This window comes from Andrena cerasifolii, chromosome 1 (assembly GCF_050908995.1).
Source record: "Andrena cerasifolii isolate SP2316 chromosome 1, iyAndCera1_principal, whole genome shotgun sequence".
NCBI classification, from domain to species: domain Eukaryota; kingdom Metazoa; phylum Arthropoda; class Insecta; order Hymenoptera; family Andrenidae; genus Andrena; species Andrena cerasifolii.
In genome coordinates, this window is record NC_135118.1 from 1,798,237 (window position 1) to 1,825,545 (window position 27,309).

At 36.2% G+C, this 27,309-nt stretch overlaps 1 protein-coding gene across 3 annotated transcripts in view; it reads left to right on the forward strand.

Moving 5' to 3' along the window:
* The first annotated feature begins 5,763 nt into the window (after positions 1 to 5,763).
* The window catches only part of Mnd (L-type amino acid transporter minidiscs), an 86,200-nt gene continuing 64,654 nt past the window's right edge, over positions 5,764 to 27,309 (forward strand). The window contains exons 1-2 of one of the 3 annotated variants that reach the window (XM_076815045.1): positions 5,764 to 6,169; positions 7,449 to 7,800. In XM_076815045.1, coding sequence (XP_076671160.1) covers positions 6,125 to 6,169; positions 7,449 to 7,800 — 397 coding nt within the window. In that variant the 5' untranslated portion in view covers positions 5,764 to 6,124. Of the gene's footprint in view, positions 6,170 to 6,541; positions 7,141 to 7,448; positions 7,801 to 27,309 lie in introns of those variants that run through there. The other 2 variants (XM_076815232.1, XM_076815139.1) reach the window with 2 other exon arrangements.

Here is a 27,309-nt window from a genome sequence, read left to right on the forward strand (position 1 = left end):
TTATTTTTTAGTTGTTAGTGCATGTATACAGCAATAAAAGATATTTGTAAAGAAGTCTGAACTGCGAACAGTAAATCCACAAACACTAAAAATTAGAAAACAAAAAAAATATATAAAAAAATGTTATGTTAAACAATTTGATTAAAAATGCACTAAACACTAAAAAATAATTCTTTTCTTGGACTACAATTTCGATAGTGTTTTTTCACTTTAAATAAAATCGTGGAGCAGGATATTTCATAACAGCATATGAATCAATTTAATACAGCATCAAGGGTCGAAATGAGTTCGTTATGATATATCCTGCTTCACGATTTTATTTAAAGTGAAAAAACACCGTCGAGATTGTAATTAATTATTTTTTAGTTTTTAATGCATTTCTAATAAAATCGTTTAACATAAATTTGCTTTTATATATTTTTTAGTAAAGGCGCGACATTTGAACTCGAAAATTGCTCTTGGGTTGCGATACACCCCGTGTGATCACGAAGGGTTAATGTTTTCCAGAAAACGTAAACGCAAAAACACGCCATGAATCGATTAAAAGTTACTCAGCGTGAAAGCACGCCAACGCCAATCAAAGTGTTAATATTCACTATGAACTTTTTGTCCCCATACGTTTCTGTTCTCGTGTCGCATTCAACGTTATCGACCCAGGCGAGAATAAGAGTGCAACGCTATTAGCAGTAGGAATTGAAACTAAATACAGCAGGATAGCGATTTTTTCCACCAGTAATAACAATGCGATCGTTTTTGCATTAGTTTTGCCACAGACGAGATTGTCCTTACTATTTATAATTTCCACTTATTCAAGGATAGTTGCATACATACAAATGTAATTTACAGTCTGTCCCAGAAGAGCGTGTTCCTCCTGCCTCCGAAAGCAATCATTAGATTTAAAAAAAGTCTACATTGCCGAAAAGTACGTTTTATGAACTAATACGCAATTACCTATTATATGCTCCCGTCTCCGTTGTTGTCGATAATCGCTCGACACCATTTAGGCATGCTTTCAACTAATTTTTTTGCAGACTCCGAAGATAAAGACCACATTTCTCGAATTTCTCGAGGTAACTGTTTGACCGTGAATATATGTTTACCTTGAAGCTTGTGCTTTACGTAACCTCAAAGTTTTCGCCGTGCAAAACCGGCAAAAAGTACAGACCTCTGATTTTAAAAATCGCTTGCTTTCTACGGAATCAGAAACTAAAATGCCACGCGTGTTAATCAGCGTAGTAGAAGACACTTTTCTCGGAAGAATTCTCAAGGACCCACTCCTTAAAGTACAGGGCCGTGGCTACGAGGAACACGCTCTTGTGGGACAGACTGTAGTTGGCTTCAGCCTTCCTTTATGTTCCTAGCAGCGCAGAATGCTGTTACGGTAAACTCGTCGAAAAGCTACCTCCACGCCGATTTCAATGACCTTCGCCTATGTTGTCAAAGTCACCATTCTGAACAACATTTCCCTTGAAACTTTTTGGTGGTCGGCTTTGGTTTACGAGATATTCGCAGAAACTTTACGCAACACTAGAACTACCGAGTTTAACGCATACCTTTTGCTAAGGTGTGCCTACACAACAGACTTTTCAAAAACTACACGATTCAGGATAGTAATGTTTATTTATACAGTGCAGATAAATATGTCTTCTAAGAATTGATCGTAGAGAAGGACAGCAATGGACAGGATTTCGCACGACAGAATCATCACACGCTGACGTGTAAAGGCGGGGACATACTATTGAAACTTACACGTGTAACTTACATATGCGCACAGTTCGCATCGTGTGCGGACGCGTCGGGTGGCGTGGCGTTTCAATAGTATGTTCCTGCCTTAACCCTTAACTGGTATACTGTTTTTGGCAAACGTGACTGGTATACTGGGGTCGTGGCAGACCCCAAATAAAAAAGGACACAGAAATTTGTAAAGTCGACACTAGAGCAACCACTATGAATATTTTCATCTTAGGTTAGGCGTAGAAAGTTAAACTATTATTATAAAATTAATTAGAAATTCAGTTTACCAACTTAGACAACCGAAAATTGTACATCGAACTTTGGGTGCTTGGGGTCACGAGCGACCCCAGGATACCAGTTAAGGGTTAACATTTGTCCATCTTTCGATAAAGACGGAAATATAAACAGATACAGTAATGCGCGAGGGGGGGCTCTTATATAAAATTTTAGCTTCAGGTATTTGTTAGTTTCAGAGATATTAGTAAAAACTTTCGGCATAGTACATTGAAATCTGTCTATACAGACGTTACTAACCCAACCATCTTCTCTTCGCCGTCGACTGTTTTACAGCCGATGGTATTAGTATTGGTTGGGGTAGATTAGGGCGGGGGGCGCGCACCCGCTCGCGGGCGCGTAAAGTATGGTAGCGAACGGATGTGAGTTTGGGGATGTTCAAAATGAGACTGCGGTTGCAAGTCTCGCGCGATGAGGTCAATATCGTTATTTAACGTTTTGTTTAACTTTTTGGTTTACCTAGTCCCAACCAATACTAACACCGTCGGCCGTGAAACAGATTTCAATATATTACGCCGAAAGTTTTTTTTTATTATTATCTCCGAAACCAAGGCCGACCGCCAAAAAGTTTAGAGGGAAATGTTCTTCGGAATGACGACCTTGACAACATACGCGAAGGTCATGGAAATCGGTGGGGTGGTAGCTTTTCGACAAGTTTACCGCTGTTATTTACGTTAACCCTACCAATTTCGATGATCTGTTGGAATTTGATTCCTAGAGTCGCTAGACTTCACCGTGACCAATGAGTGCGCAAGAAAATCCCTATTTTCTCCACAAAGTTGTAATCATCGATATGTGCCACATCTCACCTGCAGTTTTACTCAAATAAAGTTTCCACCTATTTTATAGAAGAAACAACGTAACGTATGGAAATCAGGAACAAAATCACAATTCAGTTAACGGTTGTAATAAAGAATTTGAAATATCAAACCGAAGCTACCCGTCAAATTCATATCGGTGTGTACTTAATCCTACATAGCACACAGAGAGAACGCGGCGCCACTGTTCATTTGCATATTTCATTTCGAATGTAAAACTGCTAATTATGACACGCAACTTTGATAATAAGACCTTATTCTGTAGTGTCGAGTAAATTCGAGCTACTCAAATAACATCAGTCTGTTGCTTGGCTTGCATCTGGTATTATGCTACTTTGTAATCTGCGGGTAGACGCGTGCACTAACAAGGCAGATAATATGACTCTATGCGCACTGGAAATAGGAAATCGAGTACATTGTATATTTACATTCGTTGATATATCAACGTTCGGTAAAAACATTGAGTTGCCTCATATAGGTATGTAGATGTCTCAAGGTTTTTTCTTTATTTCTCACGCAACCCTCGCCTCTGCTGTGTATCAAGATTTTTAAAAAAAAATTGTCAAACATACAGTGGGGGCAAAAGTATGTGGACACCCTTTAAAACAGAATAACTTGGTCAAAATTGGTCCAAGCTACTTGCATTTTTTTTAGAAGCTAGAAGGATTAGTTTGTTAGGTGACGTGTTTCGTCGTTTTGAAAAAAGTGCAATTGCTTCGCTATTGCGAAGAAAATAATGAAGGTCAGATGCAGAGACATGCGACAGGCATCGAAATATGTAAGATCTTTAGGTTTATTACAGTTCTAGGCTGAAAACTGTGATTTCAACCACTTTTAACTGTTTGTAGCTCACAGCTACGTTAACCGATTTCACTGAACTTAGGTACTTAAATTTACAAGCAGAATTTTTTAAATTTACATTACAGGCTCAGATAAATAAGTAATAATAAGTGATAATAATCCTTCTAGCTTCTAAAAAAAATCAAGTTATTTGAACAAATGTTAAAAGTTTTTTTCAAGATTTTCTTCGAGGCACCCTCCAGAATAGTTCCAAATAATTGAAAAAAAATTCGTGTAAACTTTGAGCTCGATCGGGTAACAGGAAACGGTGCCCTTAAACATTTAAAGCATTATTTAACAGCTCGCGAAGTCGATTTTATATAATATCCTCCAAGTTATTGATTAAATAAAAAAATATGTCAAACAAAAGTTGTAGATCCGTACAAGGAGCATCTTTCATGTTCTATTACTTTTTCACGTGCGACAAACGGTTTTCGAAAAAAGTCCGAAAAACTAAAACAAAACTTTTTTTCCTCAAATTTTGAAAGTTTAAATGCTTCTAGAATACCTTTTATTTATGAAAATGAACAAAAAGAAAGGAATTTTTAATTTCGAGGACTATTTTTTTTAACTTTTAAGGGGGGTGGGGAATATACCGAAATATGCGAAAAAAAAAAATTCTTATTTTCATGATATCGAGAAAAATGCATTTGAGTACCTCACTTCTGACGTCTATATCTTCGATATTTTTGCGAATTTCGGTCCCAAATTTTTCAGGAAACATTCATGACATATCAAACACTGAAAATAAGAATTTTTTATTTTATCTTTTTCGCATATTTTGGTACATGGTCCCCCTTAAATGTTTAAAAAATATTCCTCAAAAATAAAAATTCCATTCTTTTTGTTCGCCTTCATAAATAAACTGAGTTCTAGAAGCATTTAAACTTTCAAAATTTGAGGGAAAAAAGTTTTTTTTTAGTCTATCGGACTTTTTTCAAAAACCGTTTGTCGCACGAAAAAAAATAATACAACATAAAATATGCTCCTTCTCCGGATCTACAACTTTTGTTTGGCATATTTTTTTATTCAATCAATAACTTGCAGGATATTATATAAAATCGACTTCGCGAGCTGTTAAATAATTATGTAAATGTTTAAGGTCCCAGGGGCACCCTTTCCCGTTATCCGATCGAGCTCAAACGTTATACGGATTTTTTTTATTATTTGGAACTATTCTGGAGGTGGCCTCGAAGAAAATTCAAAAGTCGAAAATAAGAGCCACCCTAGTGTCCACATATTTTTGGCCGCCACTATACACATGTACTTATGCATATCCATGGATAACAAAATATTTATTGATATCTTTATGATTGCGTGCAATATATATTTGAGAAAGAAAAAATATGCGTGTACATCATAAGTACGTATTTGTGCCTGTGCCACGATCTGGGTAGAAGGCAATGCTTTCGTTTTTGATGAACTGTTTATATATAGTTCGAACTAATCTATCGGCCCGTACTTAAATCAATAGATTAACCAACAGGTGTCGACACTAAACTGATAACGTCAGTTTTGATAATGACTAATCGCTACATATGACATATTTATTACCAACCGAAGCATTCTTTATAATTGATATCATACGGCATACTTTCAGTGTCGCAAATCGAATAAAGCACCATTAAAAAATTAGCGATTAATATTTACAATTCTATTAAATGAATCGAGCTAACCTAAAGTCGGCTAAAAATTTAAACTTTTTTAAAATTTTAATTTGAACAATTCTAACATAAAAATGTCGTTCATTACATTGCATTACACGTGCTTCGTTCCGGAAACCGATTATAGGACCTGCTAATTCTACAACCAAAATTCAAAATCTGTACCTCACATTTTACTACGCTACTACCTCAACGGAAGTGGACAATAGACCTAAAAAATCATCGACGATACAATAATACGCCAATTACGTGAAACGATACAAAAAGAAACCGTTCGGAATGAACGACGCTGGGCACATAATTTATCCAATAAAGATATAACTGTACTCGAATAGGTTCGTAATGTTTCCTCTCGAGGCAGAGCCGACGCTAATGCAATGTATCGTTCCCAGGGATTTGACGTGATGCATTAGCACACAGTATGAGTGGCGTTAACGCACGGTGTAGTCGCAACGAGCGAAATCTGTGCGCCTGTTTTCGTTACTTGTTCTCTACAATACGCAGCAAGGATAGGACAGGCGTAGCTAACAGCGTAAAATATGAATCGCGGTAACGTTCACCGAGGGGGAGTGCAATCGAGCGCGATTTTTGGACGCGTTTTTGGCGATTGCATAATTACCGAATCGTGCACGATGTAGAAGTAGTGAAAGATTTCGGATCATGGAAATGTAAATAAATAGAACGTACGCGGCGAAGTGAACGCAAGGAACAGTTCGTTACAGTTTCATTAGCATCCAGCCCTGTGGAAGGATGACATAGTGCGTATCTGTGTACATGTCGATAAAACTTTATTACGGGTCGCCAACGTTTCGTAATTGTGTGAGTGTAAACTTTGCACGGCAATTCTTTCGACGAAGATATCGGTGTTAAGTTTGGCACGACTGATGTCGTCGTAATTTGTTAACGTTATGTACCTTTGTACCAGCGGCATCGTTCTGATTGAAATTAGGTCAATTCCAGTGAGTTAGACAGAGTTGAGCGAATTGAACTTCGAGCAATAAATAAAACTCGAAGGGTTTTATTTATAAATAACGAATGAATTTTTATCAGAACTCAAGCGGATGAGATTTTACTCTTCATTTGTTAGAATTTAGTTGTGAACACACGTAGGAGTACAAGTTATTCCATACGAGACTTCGCTTAAAAAGTTAAGATCATTGTCAGAATGTGTTAGTCCTTCAGAGAGCGACAATGAAAAAATAAACAACTTTGCTGGCAACTATTCCTTCTACTTCCACTAAAAATGATCCGTTTGCATTTCTCGTAACCATTTTATTCGGTACACGGATGAAATTTCATTCGACCACGTCTTTATCAAAACCGCTTCTTCAAACAACGCCCAACTCGTCTATCATCACGATCCTGAGCTATCCCAAAATTCTTGCAGGTTGCGTCATCCGTTCTAAATTCAATAAATTCCATATCCCTCCAGTAGCAACGATATAAAACGCGCTCGACGCTGTTACAAAGCAATTCTCTCATACCTAACGAAACAGTAAGAAAAACTTAAGAACTTAACCTTTCGTACATAAAATCACGGTGGTTCCCGCGCTTCTGTGAACATCGGCCGCTCGTAAGTCTGTGAGAATGTAAGTCTCATCGGAAGGATGCGATAGGTACGCGTAGCATCGCAGCTGGCAGCGGCACGTTCGCGCGCGTATTAGCTCCGTCCTGTGAGTTATGTTGCTCGAGAGGCGGCGCCACGGTCGCTGTTGCAGACGGGGACGGGACTGCAGTCGCGCACGTGTATCCGCCGAGTGAACGACGCCACGCGGTCAGTCACTGTGTACGTGAATTCCAGGGTTGCCAGAAAAGCTCCTAATATGACGTAGTGGGGTTTAGTGGAGGGGGAACAGCTATGGGAGTAGAAATTCAGTGATGCTAGGGCGCAGTGGAGGGGGAATACTAATTCAACTTGTGTACAGTGACCACTGCACACCACGCGAGGATTCCCTCTCTAATACTCCCTACTACGTCACCGAATTTCTACTTCCACAGCTGTTCCCCCTCCACCGCTCCCTATACGTCATACGAGGAGCTTTCCTGGCAACCGTGAGTGATCAGCGAGTTCTCTCTTTCGTCTTTACACGTGCGTCAGGCGTGCGCCTCGCGGGCATGGTTGTGCCGCTCAGTACTTTTTCGGCTGCCAAAGGGGAAGTGTCTCGCGGTCAGTGAGCCCGGTGAACGCACGATGCCTGATAAAGTCGCGCCGGCCGAGAAGCAGGTCCTTAGGGCCGCGAAAACCAACGACGACCAGACCGTGCAGCTGAAGAAGGAACTAGGCCTGTGGAACGGCGTGGCAATCATCGTCGGCATCATCGTCGGTGCGGGGATCTTTGTCTCGCCGAAGGGTGTCTTGGAGAACAGCGGCAGTGTCGGCCAGGCCCTGATCGTCTGGATATTCTCTGGCGTGCTGTCTCTGATCGGCGCGCTGTGCTACGCGGAACTCGGTAAGCGTCGGACGTCAACTGGCGAATACCGCCAACGTTCCATTTAGAACGCCCATGTGGCCGGTCACGCTCCTCGCGTTGCGCGCTTGCATCATGATCCATGTGGGGTGTTCGATGAACCATGTTGTAGCTTGTAGGAGCGAGGGAACAGCTGTACGATACGCGACGCGACAAACCCTTTTCGTCACCATTGTTTTAATCGAATCATTTGAATCGCGTACCACGGAATCATGGAGTTGTTGGGTGAATTATAAGCTGCTGTGGAATCGTTTTGGGCTCGCGCAGGCTTTCTGTGAAATTATATCGCGGTTAAGTTATTGTGCTTTGTGGGATAGTTTTTGGGTGTTTGATAATGGGCTCCCTTACCGTTGTCGATGACCTAAGGCTGCGATTTTATTGCAACCATAAGGGTCTGCAGACAGACCTTTCAACTCTTACATCATCTTCTTCAGTCGGGTCGCACAGGTATGGCACTGATACTAAAAATAAGAATATCTACCTGTGTTAGAATGTTTACCTACTCCAGGAAAAATCCAATCTGGAACAAGTTCGTTTTTCTTTCTTTTTGTAAAAGTTTCGTTTCCCCACTGTCTTTGGATTATTGAAACATTCGTGGGAATATTATGATTACTTTCGTTACCCGTCGCAAGTGGCACAAAATTAGAATTTCTGGGAAGAAAGTTTCGGTTACTGCTTTACGTTTTCTTAAAATTAACCTTTAGAGGACCAAATTAAACTGTAGTGGCCATTGAAAATTTTTAAGTTTGGACTAACGTTTCTAAGAGTTTTTCATATCGCTAATCACGATTCCAAGGTCAGAGTATCGAAATTTTACGCAGAAAAACAGTGTTACCAACAAGCCTAAATGAATAACAGCAGTTACATTCGTATATTATTATTTCCTTTGACGTTACCCAGAGCTAACGACGTGGACGTAGAAAGTTTTGTAGCTCTTTTTTTGTTTTTGGGGTTTTTAGCGTTACTTTTGGATTTGTTTGCTAGCATTCTGATTTTACTATTTATTATGCGAGCTGCAGTCGTGCAACTCACTAATGCCCATGCATTATACAAAATGAATAACGAACGCGCGGCCTTTCTTTCATTTCGTTTGCAAGTGCTTAGGGCTTTACTGAATCTTCATCCGAACGACTCCACTTCTCATCCGCCCAAACCCTCTCCACAAATAGGTCGTCATTTTCCAAAATTACTGCATAAAAACTGGACGCAATTTGTGTTCGTTACGACAATCTAGACGTCGAACTTTTCATATATGCTCTACATGCGACACTGCATTGTGCATAATACCCTGTTTTGAGGATTTCCATACTAAACAATCAAAACTGTAAATTCGATTTTCCGACATATAAATTAATTTTTTTTTCATTGGAAGGACAAGAAGTATGAACAAACAGATAAAAAACGAAACAAAGAGATCCATTCATTATTCATTTTGTATAATGCAGGGGCATTAGTGAGTTGCACGACTGCAGCTCGCATAATAAATAGTAAAATCAGGAAACTAAAAAAACAAATCCAAAAATTACACAAATAACTCCAGAAACAAGAAAGAGTTACAAAACTGTCTACGTCCACGTCGTTAGCTCTGGGTTAACTGCTGTTACTCATTTAGGCTTGTTTAGTTTGGCAACACTGCTTCCGTGTAAAATTTCGATACTGTGATATCAAAAACCCTTAGAAACATTAAAGTTAAAATTTAAAAAAATCCAGTACATGCCATACCGTTAGCGGCCTGGCCGGTAACTATAGTGGCCACCTAAGAATTTGGATACTTTGCCAGCCATTTTGGTGGTACATATGCATAAATTTTAAGTAAATAAAATCTACAATTTCAATGAAAAAATCCCGGCCCTCTAAAGGTTGAATATTCTTGATTATCATTGGGGGAAGTTTATAGGATTTATCAAATAAATTTCTGCCAATTGAAACGACGACATAATAGGTAAACTGAAATCAGTTTAAAATTTACCGCGACAGAAATTAAGTTTGTATATATTTTCGTGACGAAGTGATACAAGGTACATTGTACGTATGTACGAGTCAATGGCCACGTCCGGTGAGAAATCGTTGACAGTGCAGCCTGAAGTTAATCAACGAAGTTGATTGTACATACGTACCTCGTACTTCACATGTAATTATAAATAAGTGTAACGACTTAACGAGTGACTGACAATGAGACTGTAATACAACTAAAAAGATGGGCGATTACAAATCGTGTTATTGCCTTTGTATCAATATTACGTTACACGTGGGAGATAACGCTCTTATCCCTTAGAGGGCAGTTGCGTCATTCCATCGCAGTGAATATCGAGTGGAATTAATCGTGTTCGAAATTAAACGACTACCCTATACATTCTGACCTGGAATCACGTCCTCGATATATCACATTAATGTTGTATTATTAATTCTAACGAATATCAAACTTGTCATTAATTTTGTGGTATTTTTACATATTTTACATAATTTTTTTTCAATTATCTACGATAGATACGTACATTTAGGATGAATATATTACGTACAAATGAGCAGGAAAATTTGATATTTCTGCGAACTGTGGAGATCTGTATTAGTACATACCATAATAGTTTCTAGACCCTAGAAGTTGCGATATACATAGAGGAGACCTATCAGGATTTTAGGACGCGGAGAAATGGATTGTATATACGTCGAACGTAGATTATAATATCGGTATGCACTAACATTACTTATATGGTTTTATGTACCTTGAGTGAAACCACGTCGGGCGATATAATCCCTATGGACAATTATGCAAAGAAGGATTAAGAAATTGATCGGCATTTATCCCCTAGGGCAGGGGTCGGCAACATATGTACGGCTCCTTGGGTACCTAAATACGGCTCCCTTGATACTCGAAGGAATGAAAAAAATTGCAAACATTCCGCCACCTAATATGAATTTATTAATTATGGTACTGTCGTTGTTGTGTACTGGGTTCATCTACGCGGGCTGTCTTTATTCCCGCCAGGGGAGTGTGCATTTATATGTCATTAAATCTCTATGGCTCTTCTATAAGTAAGGAATGTGCATTTTACGACTTTTTGGCCCTTGTCAAGTCCCAAGTTGCCGACCCCTGCCCTAGGGCTGCGACCCCCTCAGAGTTCGTTCGAAAACGTAATGTCTTTTTAATTTGAAAATACTTAGATTAGATAGTATGTCGGGTTTGTAACCAGATATATTTAAGGCTTTTATCTTTCAGATTAGAAAGTGTATTGTGTTTGTTACTAATTGTAAGTATGTATAGATATAGATATGTTTAAGGCTTTTATCTTTCCACTTTGAATCATAGTCACTTTCTCCGAATTTTATGCAACTTTCTGTCTTTATGCTCCTTATTTTTCGTTATTAACTTACTATCTCCGCATATCTATATATATATATATATATATATATATATATATATATATATATAAGAAGAAGTCCTGACTGACTGACTGACTGACTCATCAACGCCCAGCTCAAACCGTTTAACCTAGGAACGTGAAATTTGGAAGGGACTTTGTTTTCACGACGTAGGCACCCAGTAAAGAAGGATTCTTGGAAATTCCACCCCCAAGGGGGTGCAAAGGAGTAAAGTGAATTTTCTCGGAGTCCCTAATATCTCTTAGGCCTGATTAGATATCAACTTTTAGTTCTTACTCACAAAGATTACCCACACAAATGCCTAAAAACCAATTTCAGGATTTTTCCCTTACCAACCTCTAAGGGGGTGAAATGGGGTGAAATGTATTTTCACGGACATCTCAATATCTCTTAGGTCCGATTAGATATCAACTCGGTTTTTGCGTACAAAGGTTTCCCACACAAATCCCTAAAAATCAATTTCAGGATTTTGCACTAATCAACCCCTAAGGGGGTGAAATGTATTTTCACGGATTCCTTAATATCTCTCAGGCCTGAAGCGAAGCGCGGGTATATTTTGCTAGTTGTAGGTTGTAGTATAAAGTGCTGGGTGACAAAATTGTATGATTTTGATTTAATTCCTATTTTCTTTGTATACAGATTATCCTATGTTGCTCTATAAATAGATATATTTCAAATAATTTGCTGTAATGAACAAAAATTGAATTAGTGTCGATGGAAGATCATTTCCAAGTCATCTACTTTAGTTTAAACAAATTTTATGTATCCAAAACATTATATATATTTTTAATTTATTATAATTATTTTTATTTTTATTTTATTATTTTTTTATTTATTTATAATTTAAGATTTTAATTTACATACCATATATAAATATATTTATATATATATATATTTAATTTATTATAATTAATTTTATTTTTATTTTTATTTTATTATTTTTTTATTTATTTATAATTTAAGATTTTAATTTACATACCATATATATATATTTATATATATATATAATGTATTGGATACATAAAATTTGTTTAAACTAAAGTAAATGACTTGGAAATGATCTTCCATCAACACCAATTCAATTTTTGTTCATTACAGCAAATTATTTGAAATATATCTATTTATGTAAATTAAAATCTAAGAAACGAAAAATATGAAAAAGAAAACGTACCTAAATAAATATAGAATAATATATATACATATGTATACACTATACAGGGTGATTTCGAACGAGTGGAGAAATCATTGCCAGATTGTTTAGGAGCATATTCCAAGTCGAAAGTTTTATACAAATACCTGTATGTAAGTACATCCGATTCTAGATTGTTCCGTAATAATTACAAAAGTTTAAAATTTCACTGATGCTATAGGAAGTTCATATTTCATAGAAAGTAACATTTACGAAATCAAGACGAAAGATCATAAGACATCGCATCAGTTGTTAATTTGAGAAATTTATTTTTTAAATTAAAAAGTAACGAACAATAAGTACCCGAAAGGTCGCTTCGGATCAAGCTTGTGATTTTACTATGGCAGCTAACTAAATATGTATGTAGGGGAAACCGGGGCTAAAAGTTCCGGGGGTAAGTTGTTCCGACGGCTCTATTTCCAAAATAAAAAGAGCGTTGTACTTTAAATTATTTTTTCCGTGTGAGTTGATTACGCCACTCTGTCGCCCACTTTAATAGCGTCCGCGACAGCGAATTGTGTGGTTGTAAGCGAGGACCTATTAGTCGCGTACCAGATAAGTAAACAATTTTCTATCATTATTTTTTGGTCTATTTCAATTATTTAACGTCGATATTATAGATTGATTCGTTCTTATGGATCAAATGACATTTAAGGGGGGAGCCTGGTGTAGCGGATCGAAGAAATCGATTTTTTTTTTTTTTGCATAAATCAATAGTTGAACATCACGACAATATGTTCCCAAAGCCGCAAAACGAAATTCGAAAAATTAAAGCGGATATAGCCGGTTTTGCTACGGAGCGCCAGGCTACCACAAAACTTTAAATGCGTTTTTCTCGAAACGACAGTTTTACACTTTGCGCGCAATGTAACTCAAAAAATATTCAACCAATCGACTTGGCCTCGTGCACGGATATTTGTGAACATTTTCTTCATAGTACTAAGTTATTAGTATAATGATATTGTTTAAATAAATAACTTTTTTTTAGACATTTGAGGCAAAATTTCGTTGGAAACAGTGAACTTTTTATTCAAGAGGCCGCCATTTCTTCATTTTGCATCTTTTAAGTTTCAAATTTCTTCATTCTGTGCGCACACTCATAAACTAAAAGAAAATTGGTCGATTTTTGGTTTCAGACGAAACCAAAAGACGCTACGTTGCCCGCAGTGCAATAATTGCGTCGCCAACGGACTGGGCATAACTTTGTTATTTGCCGCTCTTTTTTAATAAAATTTTTTTGTTATATACCTTAACCTGTTAATACAATATCCTGAAAGTTTCAGAAAGATCTATCAAATACTTTCTTTAAAAAAAATTCCCGAAAAATGCCTCGATTTTCATTTAGTTACACCAGGCTCCCCCCTTAAGAAATAATTTTGAAATTGCTACATGTGTCGGCAGGGGCTAGTTGTTACCGTAAAAACTTGCCCCACCGCAAATGTATAAATTGTTTCTGCTGTGCTTTAAGATGCGAACATATGAATGAAAGGTGGGAAGAGACATGACTTCAATCGAAGTCATGCGTAAAGATAAATGAAAACTGTCGGTAGAGAATTCAATATCTGCCACATGATTCTATCGAGATTCATTAAAATACTACAATGTGGGCAAGAGGCCACAGTGGGCTACAAGTACAAATCTCAATAAGTAGGTACATACATGCAGTTGAATGTAACACTGATTAGTAGATTATAGTTTTTATACCAAAGATAATGTTTATGATTCTTTTAAAGATAATAAATAAACATTATCAATAAAATTCTGTTTTATTTCATTGGAAAATTAAATATTTCATTAAAAGGCAACTCTTGTATGTTAGTTGTTACTAATAATAAAATTCTATTTTATTTCATTAGAAAATGAAATATTTCATTAAAAGGCAACTCTTATATCTTAGTTGTTACTATAATAAAATTCTGTTTTATTTAATTAGAAAATGAAATATTTCATTAAAAGGCAACTCTTATATCTTAGTTGTTACTAATAATAAAATTCTGTTTTATTTCATTAAAAGGCAACTCTTATATCTTAGTAACAACTTACCCCAATGCGATAACAACTTGCCCCATATAGGGGTAAGAAGTTCCGCTTCGATCAGCCACAAATAAATTACTCTCTATGAAAAACCTATTACAATATATTAAATACAAGCTTAACATCAGAAAATACAATAAATTTAACAAGAAATTAGACAATAGTGAAGAGAATAACTACATTATTTTCCAGTCATTTTTTATGTTTTATCGAAATCGCAGCTTTTAGCCCCGGTCTCCCCTACTTATGTAAACTATTCAGAATTGGTTCTATGTTTGCATAACACTTTTTACTCAGAATGAAGCCCCAAACAATCTGTCAGGTTTTACACTCGTTCTGAATATAAAAGTGTGGCACCAAATCACTTGAAGTTGAATGAATTTTCTCACCCCTTTTAAATTTAATATGTGGATTTTTTATTTAGTCCAAAGGAAGGGACAAACTACTTACAACCGATTATTTAGCCCCTACATATCTTTGTTACAGTGGCTCTTATTTTCGACTTCTGAATTTTGGGGCACCCTCCAGAATAGTTTCAAATAATTTTAAAAAAAATCCGTGTAAAGTTTGAGCTCGATCGGATAACGGGAAAGGTTGCCCCTGGGACCTTAAACATTTAAATCATTGTTTAACAGCTCGCGAGGTCGATTTTATATAATATCCTCCGTTATTGATTAAATAAAAAAATATTTCAATCAAAAATTGTAGATTGTCGTATTACTTTTTCTCGTGTGACAAACTGCTTTCGAAAAAAATCCGAAAAACTAAAAAAAAAACTTTTTTCCTCAAATTTTGAAAGTTGAAATGCTTCTAGAACACTTTTTATTTATGAAGGCGAACCAAAAAAATGGAATTTTTATTTTCGAGGACAATTTTTTAAATATTTATGGAGGGGGCATGTACCAAAATATGCGTAAAAAATTTCTTATTTTCAGTGTTTGATATGTCATGAATGTTTCCTGAAAATTTGTGACCGAAATTCGCAAAAATACAAGAAAAGATAAGATAAGATAAGATATAGAGTCTATATTTTCGATATTTTTGCGAAGATATAGAGTCTATATCTTCGATATTTTTGTGAATATCGGTCCTAAATTTTCAGGAAACATTCATGAAATATCAAACATTGAAAATAAGATTTTTTTTATCTTTTTCGCATATTTCGGTATATGCCCCACCGCCCTTAAATATTTAAAAAATAGTCCTCGAAAATAGAAATTCCATTCTTTTTGTTCGCCTTTATAAATAAAATAAGTTCGAGAAGCATTTAAACTTTCAAAACTTGAGGAAAAAAAGTTTTTTTTTTAGTTTTTCGGACTTTTTTCGGTAACCGTTTATCGCACGAGAAAAAGTAATACAACATAAAATATGCTCCTTGTCCGGATCTACAACTTTTGTTTGAAATATTTTTTTATTTAATCAATAACTTGGAGGATATTATATAAAATCGACTTCGCGAGCTGTTAAACAATGATTTAACCCTTAACTGGTATCCTGAGGTCGTTCATGACCCCAAGCATGTAAAATTCGCTAAAAAATTTTCGGTTGTCTAAGTTCTTTACAAACTTAGACAACCGAATTTCAAATTGATTTTATAACAATTGTTTATCTTTCTACGTTTCTATTATTTTATACATTACCTAAGAACAAAATATACAGGTTGATCTAATGTCGACTTTACAAATTTCTGTGTCTTTTTTTATTTGGGGTCTGTCACGACCCCAGTATACCAGTCACGTTTGCCAATAACACTATACCAGTTAAGGGTTAAATGTTTAAGGGCCCAGGGGCAACCTTTCCCGTTATCCGATCGAACTCAAGCTTTACACGGATTTTTTTAAAATTATTTGAAACTATTCTGAACCGTGCCCCGAAGAAAATCTTGAAAAAAAATTTTACCAAGAATAAATAAGAGCCACCCTAATCTTTACTTTATGCTATCTTCGCATAAACTCAATTTTACGAATTCATTTTCGAATTCAAATTTTTACGAATTGAATTTCGTTTAGGTACATTGGTATTGATAGAATAACATTAATCTAGAGACGCCAAGTACATGTTCGACACCCTGTATATATGTCGACTGTCGCTGCCGTGTATCTTTGCTCGAAACACGGCTATTCCAACCTTACCTGAAGCTTGTTTCATTAATATCTCATCACGCCTGCAATATTTTCAAAATTTAAAGGCATTTCTCTTATGCAAACCGCATATAAGCTTTCGAATAAGACCAAATTCAATAAAATCGGTCCACGAATGACAGAGATATCGTAATATCGTCTCATAGATCTGTCGGAAACGGTAAGATTTTTCTTATTTTTATGATTCTTCTTCTTCTTCTTCTTTTTCTCCAGTCGAAATTTTTGTCGACATAATGCGTATACGCTTTACACGCGCACCTTCAGATAAAAGAAACTAACACATGTTTCGTTCTTCAATCGCTATCTTCACTATGCAATCTACTCCAAATTTTCACAGCTTACCGTCAAGTTAAAACTGTTGGATTACTATAATTATTAAAAGGCAAAAATGACTGAATATTCAGGGAAACCTGAATATAGTAAAAGATAATGATACGTGTGTAGAGCGTCTTTTTATTTCAATATCTGGCAACGGTGATAAAACAGTCCGTTGTTAGAGAAGAGCTCACTTCTGTTCGGTATACTGTCTTTGAAAGACTTTCTTTCCTAGCTGCTAAAAATAAAATTAAAATATAAATCTAGAAGGCTGATTTATTTAATATCCAATTTCCAATAAAAACCTGGCGAGTGTCAAATAAGATAAGTTGTCAAAATTTGAGATGCCACGTGTCTCAAACAGAAGGTAAGTTGTCGAAATTTAAATTGCGACATGTTTGTATATCATCAAGCTGTTTTTCATTTGTAACTAAACTGAGGATTTTGTGTATATGTAGATAATCGAAGCGTAAAATGATGTTGCGACCTACGCCAGGCTATCTATGTTCGCATAACTTTGCAGGAAGGATTTCGTATAGGGGAAAGTAGGGGAATTACGAATACCTAAGGGAAAAGTTAAATTGAAAGAAAAGTATTGACTCTAATCAGATTTACTTTATAGATAATTGAACTTTGGTTAATTATCTACAAAGGCAACGCAATCAATTATAGACACTTTAATAAACAAATCATTTTCTGAAAGAAAAACAAGACTCTTTCTCTCCGCGATTACTCGTAGCTAGCGGGGTAAATGCGAACGGTTGCTTAAAGTTCTCTTGATCTTTACTGAACACTGGTTTTCTTCCATGCCGTGGGTCTGACACAGTTTTTCTTCTTGTTTGATCGAATTTTGTTTGCTCGTGGGATCGAATATTTATTTGCTGCCAGACCGATTGAAAGTCTTTTATCTTTGACCTCTTTCACGGGTATCTCAAGATCTTTCAACGACTATGTACGCAGATTCTTCCTAATATAATTCCGGAGTACTGGACACATAAAAAGCTTCGAAGTGTTAAGAGAAAAGGGTAGGAACGCATAAAAGTAAAATTCGTTCCAGTTTATGGTGAACGCATCAACTCTGAAAGCATGGGGGTCTCTACGCCAAGATATAAATTTCTCGCACTTATTGTTGGCACTCGACGCGAATAAGTCAATGTCAAAACTTCCGAATTTTTCCTCTGTCATATCGAAGGACCAATCCGCTAATTCCCATTCCGTCTCTTTTGAGAGTACTCTTGACTCTGCGTCCGCTATCGAGTTGTCACTTGAGGCGATGTGGGACGCGAAGATCCACAGGTCACGCTCCTCGCACCACTGCCATATTTTTCTACTTAATTTATATCGTCCGTAATAGCCCCCAACACGCTGTTCGTAATTACCCCAAATGGACGGAAGTTAAGAAATTTCAAATAAAACAAATACGAACATGCATATATACAAAGTGACCCCGTGATTTTATTTTGAATTAAGTAACTGAACTACGAAAAAATTATACTTTGTTGGGTAGTATAGTTTTAATGCACTATAGACTCAAAATACTCGAGCGTAAAATTATAAGAAAAGCTACGAAAACATTTCACGACTATTATCTTTGCAGTTGTGCGTTTCGTCGCGACAGTTTCCTTAATACTAAACATAGCTAATTACATCATGTAACAATATCGCGGGAGGACAGGACAAGCGAATTCAGCGAATACCGCGGTGCTCCGCTCTCCCTTACATACTTATTCAGTTATTTTGATACATGGACACCTCATGGATAGTGCATGAATTTAATCAGTGCTTCTTGTACTATACATATAATACATATAGATCGGCAATGCGGTGCACATGGTTTGTTTTCGTAGTAGTTAAACTTGCGTAGAATTTATTCTTAATTCTGTCCCGTGATAAGACTGTTCATTGCTGTTGATGATAAACATTTGTAATTTATAATATTAAAAATTATCTGAAGTCATTCCCTATGTAAATTATTTTTGTAAAAAGATGTGAGATCCCCATAAAAAAATTCAAAGAAGTAAAGAAATTACGCCAAGTACGTGAAATTAAATAAATAACAAAAATAGAAGATAATAATAATTACATAATAAAAAAAATACGTGAAAGCAAAATGAGCTGCAAGTACATAAAGGTGCTTTCCCGCAGCGTGCAAAGGCGACACTGTGTAACACAATAATAGACAAAAAAGATGGCCGGCCTGGAAGTGAAATACTTGGCGTGGCCAGGCAGGATCAAGGTGTCGATGAATAAGAATTATTTAAAAACCGTAAACTAAGTTTCATTTAAATTGATGAATTATTAGCTGTATGCCTGTTAAGCCAGCGGTGGTGGCCGCGATGGAAACACCGATTCTCGTTCGATCACCGAAGTTAAGCATCGTGGGGGGCGTACCGGGGAAAGATGGGTGACCGCTTTTCTCCTGGTGCGTCGCTTGCTGCTGGAAACCTTACGGGTAGGTTTCCCCGGTTGCGAACGTATATAATTCGTGACCGTTATGGCCTGCCCAATAGCAAAAATTCTGAAAGTGTCTGAAAGACCTCACTCTGCTTTCCGTCTACCCTGTGGCCCTGCACAGTGGTCTCCTAGAGAGAGATTAAAAAAATGCTCACACTATCCTTGCTTGGTTTCAATGCTGCTATAGAGGAAACTGAGGCGCAGCGCGTCATCAGTTGGACCTTGAATAAACCGACACAATCTGTGTATGCCTGTCAAAGAGAAGGTATTGGTGTCAATGAATAATGATCTTAGAATTATTTAGAAACGCAAAATAATGAAAGTGTACTCATATATTGTCAGAGTTTTAAATTGACACGTTATCTGAAAGCCTGCGAGAGGGAAGGTATATGGGTATTGATGATCTGAGAATAATAACTTGCCACGCCACGCCAAGTATTTGACTTCCAGGCCCGGCCATCTTTTTTGTCTTTTATTGTGCTACACCTGCGGGAAAGCACCTTTATGTACTTGCAGTTCATTTTGATTTCACATCTTTCTTTTATTTTGTAATTATTATTATCTTCTATTTTTGTGACTTATTTGATTTCACGTACGTAGCGTAATTTTTTTACTTTTTTGAAGTTTTTTGTGGGGATCACGTTTACAGGCAACGTGAAACGTATTGTAGGTAACCGGTAACCTATACATATGTACCTATTTCGTTAACATCGGGTCTTTGATTGATCCACACAACACATTAGGGACATTCCACGCGAAATCGGACACTTTTTGGAGTACCATTTCGGATGTGGCTGAAATTTGAATATGTTATAGTCTTTAGGGATGTATAAACATATCTCGAAGGATTTTTGAGAATTTTGAAAAATGTCGATTTTACAGCTGTTTCAAGGTAAGTGCTAACTTTTTTTCAATAAATTATAACTATGGAAGTAGTAAACGGATGGAGGTGAGGTTTACGGCGATTTGTAGAAAAGGCATTGAAGTTTTAAGAAAAAATTATTTCAGTTTCAGAAACAAATTTTTTTAACCATTTTTGTGCAATTATTTTAAACAACTGCAGTTTTTTAACAACGATCGCGATTTTAAAAATCTGAAAAAAACAGAATATAGTTCTATCCTTCCCCTTTATGGTCTAATTGTCAAAATATGGGCATTTTAAAATTAGCCTTGTAAAAATTGCCGAAAGTTGACGCTGCGTCGCCCAGCACCGCGGTACTCGCAGCGGCAAAGCGGCTATACAGGATTCTCGAAAATGGTAAGTATTTGAAACAAAATGAAGGAGGAAAACTTTTACTGTTTTTTATATCCAACATAATACGGTATCTGAATTTTTGGTGTTCGCAATATTTTTCTTGAAACGAGGGTGACTTTTAGTTCTTTAAATGGAATGGTATATATTTGCTTACCCAATATGAAAGCGACTATCAAGACAAATTCAACCATATGGTATACTATGATCTTCAAGGCCACACAAGGTTAGGAATGAAAGAAAGAAACTCAATCTACTAGATAGATAGTTCAATATATTTACTTCATTCCTAACCTTGTGTGGCCTTCGAGGTCATAGTATACCATATGGTTGAATTTGTCTGGACAGTCGCTTTCATATTGGGTAATCAAATGTATAGCATTCCATTTAAAAAACTAAAAGTCACCCTCCTTTCAAGGAAAATATAGCGAACACCAAAAATTGAGAAACCGTATTATGTTGGATATAAAAAACAGTAAGAGTTTTCCTCCTTCAGTTTTTTTTTTTCAAATAGTTACCAATTTCGAGAATCCTGTATAAGAATATCAGGTATAGCCGCTTGGCCACTGCGAGTACCGCGGTGCTGGGCGAAAAGAGTCTTAGGAAAAATTTTTAGGAAAAAAGTCTTAAAATGAAAGTTGTATTTTTATGTATCCATCACTATATCCTGAAAGCCAATAGACCAACGTATCTAACGTATATGACAGATATGTCATATTCATGTTAATTGCAAAGAAAAATTGATCTGAAGTTAACCTTTCGTATTCTAACGGGAAACGTGTCAATATTCGTACGAGATTGTCGACTTTTTTCTGAATTCCTCTAGATATTTATATTTTTTTTACCGCACGTATTTCGAATGTGTATAGTCTCAGCTTATTTGTGACATAAATATTTTTCGAAAATTCTTCACTGTAATCCCACTATACGACTTCAAATGAAGCTACCCCGTATTTTAAGTTTTCATTAACTGTTTTAGGTTTATAAACAAAGCTCCGCCTTCCTCCGGGCTCTAGATAGTACTAATTGAAAGCAGATACCATCTACTAACAGCCATAAAAAAATTGGCTGCAACTATTTGCAACTTTGGCTGTTATTAATACATAATCACCCGAGTGCGCTGTGCACGTTTCTTCGGTTTATTACTATTTCATTTGTTAAAGATGCTTCAATTTTATTTATGTTGCTGTCCATATAACCGTTGGCTATTAACAAATAATATAAAAAAAAGTACTCAAAAATATTGAGAAACACCGAAGTGATGACATTTTTTTCGCGAATCCTATGTTACGTGCCCCACTGTGCGACGCAGCGTCAACTTTCGACAATTTTTACAAGGTCAATTTTAAAATGCCCATATTTTTGACAATTAGACCATGAAGGGGAAGGATAAAACTATATTCTGTTTTTTTCCAGATTTTTAAAATCGCACCCGTTGTTAAAAAACTGCATTTGTTTAAAATAATTGCACAAAAATGGTTAAAAAAAATTGTTTCTGAAACTGAAATCATTTTTTCTTAAAACTTCAATGCCTTTTCTACAAATCGCCGTAAACCTCATCTCCATCCGTTTACTACCTCCATAGTTATAATTTATTGAAAAAAAGTTAGCACTTACCTTGAAACAGCTGTAAAATCGATATTTTTCAAAATTCTCAAAAATCCTTCGGGATATGTTTATACATCCCTAAACACTACAACATATTCAAATTTCAGCCACATCCGAAATGGTACTCCAAAATTGTCCGATTTCGCGTGGAATGTCCCATATTAATTATATTTTATTCGTGGATCGATTGTACATATTTAGATTGCTGCAATTTAAATATGCGAAATGTCCGACGTGATTGTGATTCCTGTTTAGTATTACTATCGACAATCTGTGTTTGCTTTTCTAGTTATTTGTGTCTCAGCCTTAACCATTCCCTCATTATGAGATAGTATTTATATAACATTACGCCTCTTTAACTGGCTCTTCTTTATAATTCAATACTTTCTATCTTCTTCCCAGGGCGACTGTGCTCACTTTTTTCAATGTTTTTTATTATATGAATTCTATATGGCAAATGGTTTGTCACCCATGCGGATTTTTGTTTATTCATTTTTTTTTATGTATATAAACTTTTGGTTGCTTGTAAAGGTTTACATTATATGTAGTTCTTCACATATACGTTTTGACTACACGTTTCTAAACGTAAGGAATTACTAATTGTACGCATGATTGTTATAGGTTCACATAATTTTATACATGATGATTCATTAATTCTATTTACATATCTTGGACACTACAGAGTTCATAGTCACGTAACTTATCATTAAATGCGTTGTATGCTTTACGCACTATTTAATAAGGTGGATTTTAACTTATAGGTGCATTTAATTTAAATAAACAAATATAGACAATATCTTGACGACAGGCTATTTTCAAACCTGACTTAAGGGGTCATTCTACTTTGATCGACCGAAAAATGAAGCTATTTTTAAAGATGTTTTCTCACTAAATACAGCATAGAATGACATATATCTTGTTCGTATTTATTAAGTTATTTCTATAGTATACAAAAAAATTTAAAACGACTTTTTCAATTTGCTTTAAAAGTTTTTTTACAGCCTCAATATGGCACCTAAAAAAATGAGGTTTGCTCGTGGCGCAGGTGATTTCCCGACTCAGGCTTATTAGCTGAAACAAAAAATTCGAAAAGATTCTTAAAGGGGTAAAACCGTTTGAAAGTGTCGAAGACCGGATTTTTTTATATATTTTCATAGATTGATATTTTAGAGATATTATAAATCAAATCCGATGAAAAAATTCCGAAGATTGACGAAGTTATAGACATTTAAGTGAAACAACCCAGATAGCACGTGGCAGCGCGGCGGTTCGACTGACCGCAGCGGAACTATATTTTTCATTACGGTGGCCCTAAACACTACGTTCAACCAATTCACTTCCAGTTTTGCATGCAGAATCGTAATAAAATTCCGCATCGACCTACGCCGGCTATTTTTATTCCGATTCCCTGTTTATTATTTATAAAGAAAAAAAGGGGACTTTTCTCTTAAAAAATTTAACTTTATCTTTGATCTGTCACCATTTCTTTATTTTTCAAAATTTTCAAAATCAGCCTTATAGGTCGATAGCTATTAACATATTTTATAAGAAAATATTATTGTTTTTCATTTCTGACATTATATGTAGCTTTTTTCGAATATGTATCCAAAATTTCCGAAAAACAATAGTTTTTTAACTGAAACTTTTTTTTAGTAGTTCATAATACTACACTTCTCACATTAATTTTAAAGGATCACCTCTAGGAACCTGAAAAATAGGGGCAAGTTCACATGGTCATAATTCCGGCAAAAATAGTCGTATCGATATTTTGAACAAATGGTTTGAAAGCGTGAAATCCCTACTTTCAGCTGTTTTTTTTAGATTTTAGGGCCGGTATTCATAGTCGCTACTTACTCTTAAGCAAATGCTTAAGCATGTACACCCTTCACTAACCTAGTAGCTAGTAAAGGATGCCGAATGCTTAAGCATTTGCTTATGAATAAGTAGCAACTGAAAACACCGCCCTAGGTGTATTGCTTTTCGACAAAGTTATAACGATATAAAGTTATGGTCAAATTAAAACAAATTTCTTCAACTTGCGAAAGTTCCACGGGGAGTATGAAATTTTCTACACAAATTCCATTTACACCAGTCGAAAGTGGCTACTTTCCTGAGTAAAAAGAGAGTAATAAATTTCTTGTGCGATTCTTTTTGGCCGAGTTATTCAACTTTGAAGCAAAAACTGTTTTTTTTTTTACTTTAGTCGCTTCTGGCAAGCGAAGGAATCATCGTAGAACGTTCGCTAAAAAGCAATAGAAACATCAGTCTTCCCTCTTTAAGACGCATCTTTGACTGTTTCGATTCGATTAAAATTTCGGTCATTGATGTCCTTTAGAAAATATGCTGAAAAATTGCACAAATTCCATTTTTTCTTGAACTCACTGTATCTCCGCGAGGGATGACCGGAACATCAATCTCTTAAGCTCATTTTAAAGCGGAGATTCTCCCGATTCTTTTGAGTATCGCCTGAACGCGCTGCGATAATTTTTTACCTGTGGTCGTTAAGTTTGAAGTTACCGTTTCAGAAAAAGTTCCATGGTGGCTTCAGCGGCCGCGTGACTGCCGTACCGTCGGCATTGACACATTCGGTATCGTCGGTGTAACTCGGCTCGCATTCGGCTGCTATCGTCACTTATATCGGCGGGTGGGGATACGAACAAGAGTGCTCGCTTCCGCGCGAACGACCGACAGTGCGACACATTTTGTAGCCTTATTTTTCCGGAACGATAAATTCAAACTTAAAGGCCACAGGTAAAAAATTATCGCAGCGCGTTCAGGCGGGACTCAAAAGAATCGGGAGATTCTTCGCTTTAAAATGAACTTAAGATATTGATGTTCCGGTCATCCCTCGCGGAGATACAGCGAGTTGAAGAAAAAATGGAATTTGTGCAAGTTTTAAGCACATTTTCTAAAGGACATCATAGACCGATATTTTAATCGAATCGTAAAAGTCAAGGATGCGTCTTAAAGAGGAAAGACTGATGTTTCTATTGTTTTTTCATGAACGTTCTACGATGATTCCTTCGCTTGCCAGAAGCAACTAAAGTAAAAAAGAACGGTTTTTGCTTCAAAGTTGAATAACTCGGCCAAAATAAATCGCACAAGAAATTTATTGTTCTCCTTTTACACAGGAAAGTAGCCGCTTTCGACTGGTATAAATGAAATTTGTGTAAAAAAAAATCATACTCCCCGTGGACCTTTCACCAGTTGAAGATTTTTTTTTCAAAATTGACCAAGTGCTCTTTGTATCGTTATAACTTTGTCGAAAAGCAATACAGATAAAATCTATTAAAAAACAGCTGGAAGTAGGGATTCCACGCTTTCAGACCATATTTTCAAAATATCGATACGACTATTTTTGCCGAAGTTATGACCATGTGAACTTGCCCCTGTTTTTCGGGTTCCTGGAGGTGATCCTTTGATTAATGTGTGGAGTGTATGTAAATACAATACGAAAACGGAAAATCTTCATCAAGCCGTTGACTTGTAAAAAAATCCACAACATGTCCATTATTTCCGAGCGGTCAAACGGTTATATACCCTTAAGCGATATAAAGAGCACTTGGCCGATTTAAAAGAAAAATCTTCAACTTTGTGATGCTCCATGGGGAGAATGCAATTTTTTACACAGATTCCATGGTAACTTCTAAATAATTACCCTCAGCAATAACGGAGTGCTGCAGTAAAACCTGTATCTGTTGGTCTAATCTATAAAAAAAACATTATTTAGCATAACATAACATAAAAGCATAAACTTTGGAGATTAAAAATATTAAAAATTAATTTTTTGTAAATTGATTATTCGCTATAAAATAAAAAATTTTCAAATTTACCAAACTTATGTTTTAAATAAACTGTAAGTATAGCTGATTTAAATCTAATATTTTAAAATTATATTTCAATTTTATTAGTTTTGATTTTATTTCTGATATATATATATATATATATATATATATATATATATATATATATATATATATATATATATATTCCCGTTAAGGGCTTAACTTTTTTATTTTCTTTCAGTCTGAGGGAGTTAATTGAGGGATCTGATGAGATTAAGAGATAATGTAAAATATCTTTGTTAGTCATTTGCCTGTTGCACATTCTGCTATGTTTAGCTCGGGCTTTACGAATATTGTTATTATTTACTTCTTGTGGCTCTTCTGATAGCCAGCCAAACGGTAAATCAAATACAGTATTTCCTCGTTACGGGCTCGATTTGGTGTATACAATACGGACTTTTCGCTATCCCCACCACTTCTGTCTCACTCTGGTCCGGCGAAGGCGAGAGCGAGATGGAACGAAAGCGAGCGAGAGGCACTGAAAGCGAGCGAGGACGGTATGAGACAGACGGACGCGTTGATGTTTTGTCTCGCTCCGTCTTTCGGACGACTGACACTCTGTCCTTTGCGTGCGCGACGGGCGTGCGCGATGGTCGCGAGCGTTTACCGTGAACTAGGCCGGCGTCAAGATTTTGCGAAGTGGTTTTCGTGCTCACGGTAAGCGCTCGCGACCATCGCGCACGCTCGCCGCGCACGCAGTGTTCCATCTCGCTCCCCTCTTCGGCCGAAAAGAAGCGAGAAACGAACACCCGGAATTAGGGCTCTGTTCACGATACGGGCTCAACGCCGCACAGTGGTTCCAAAATGGGAAATTTTGGAAAAAAATTGGCTTCTCTATGTATTCTTATAGAAAATTTTGCGCTGATTCCGAATATATAACATATTCCTATACCTAAAATAAACGATTCGTGTGTTTTTTGGCCAAAAACCATGAAAAATCACGTTTTTTCACACATTTTGCGATATTGAGCAGTTTTCTTCTGCCTCCATGTAATTTTGTCCAATAGAAAAGTTGTATAGCATTAAAATATGCGTTTTTTTTAAATTTTTTAAATTTATTTTTAACTGTCAATATTCGTCTTTTGAACGGATTTTGTACTTGTACAATGTTTAGACAATTTTGTCGAAACAAAATACGTAAAATGATCACTGATAACATTTTGCCTCTTCACTCAAAGGAAGTTTCCTTATTTTTAACTCCGGTCGTAATTTTGATATAAATGGATAAAATTGTCTAAACATTGTACAAGTACAAAATCCGTTCAAAAAACG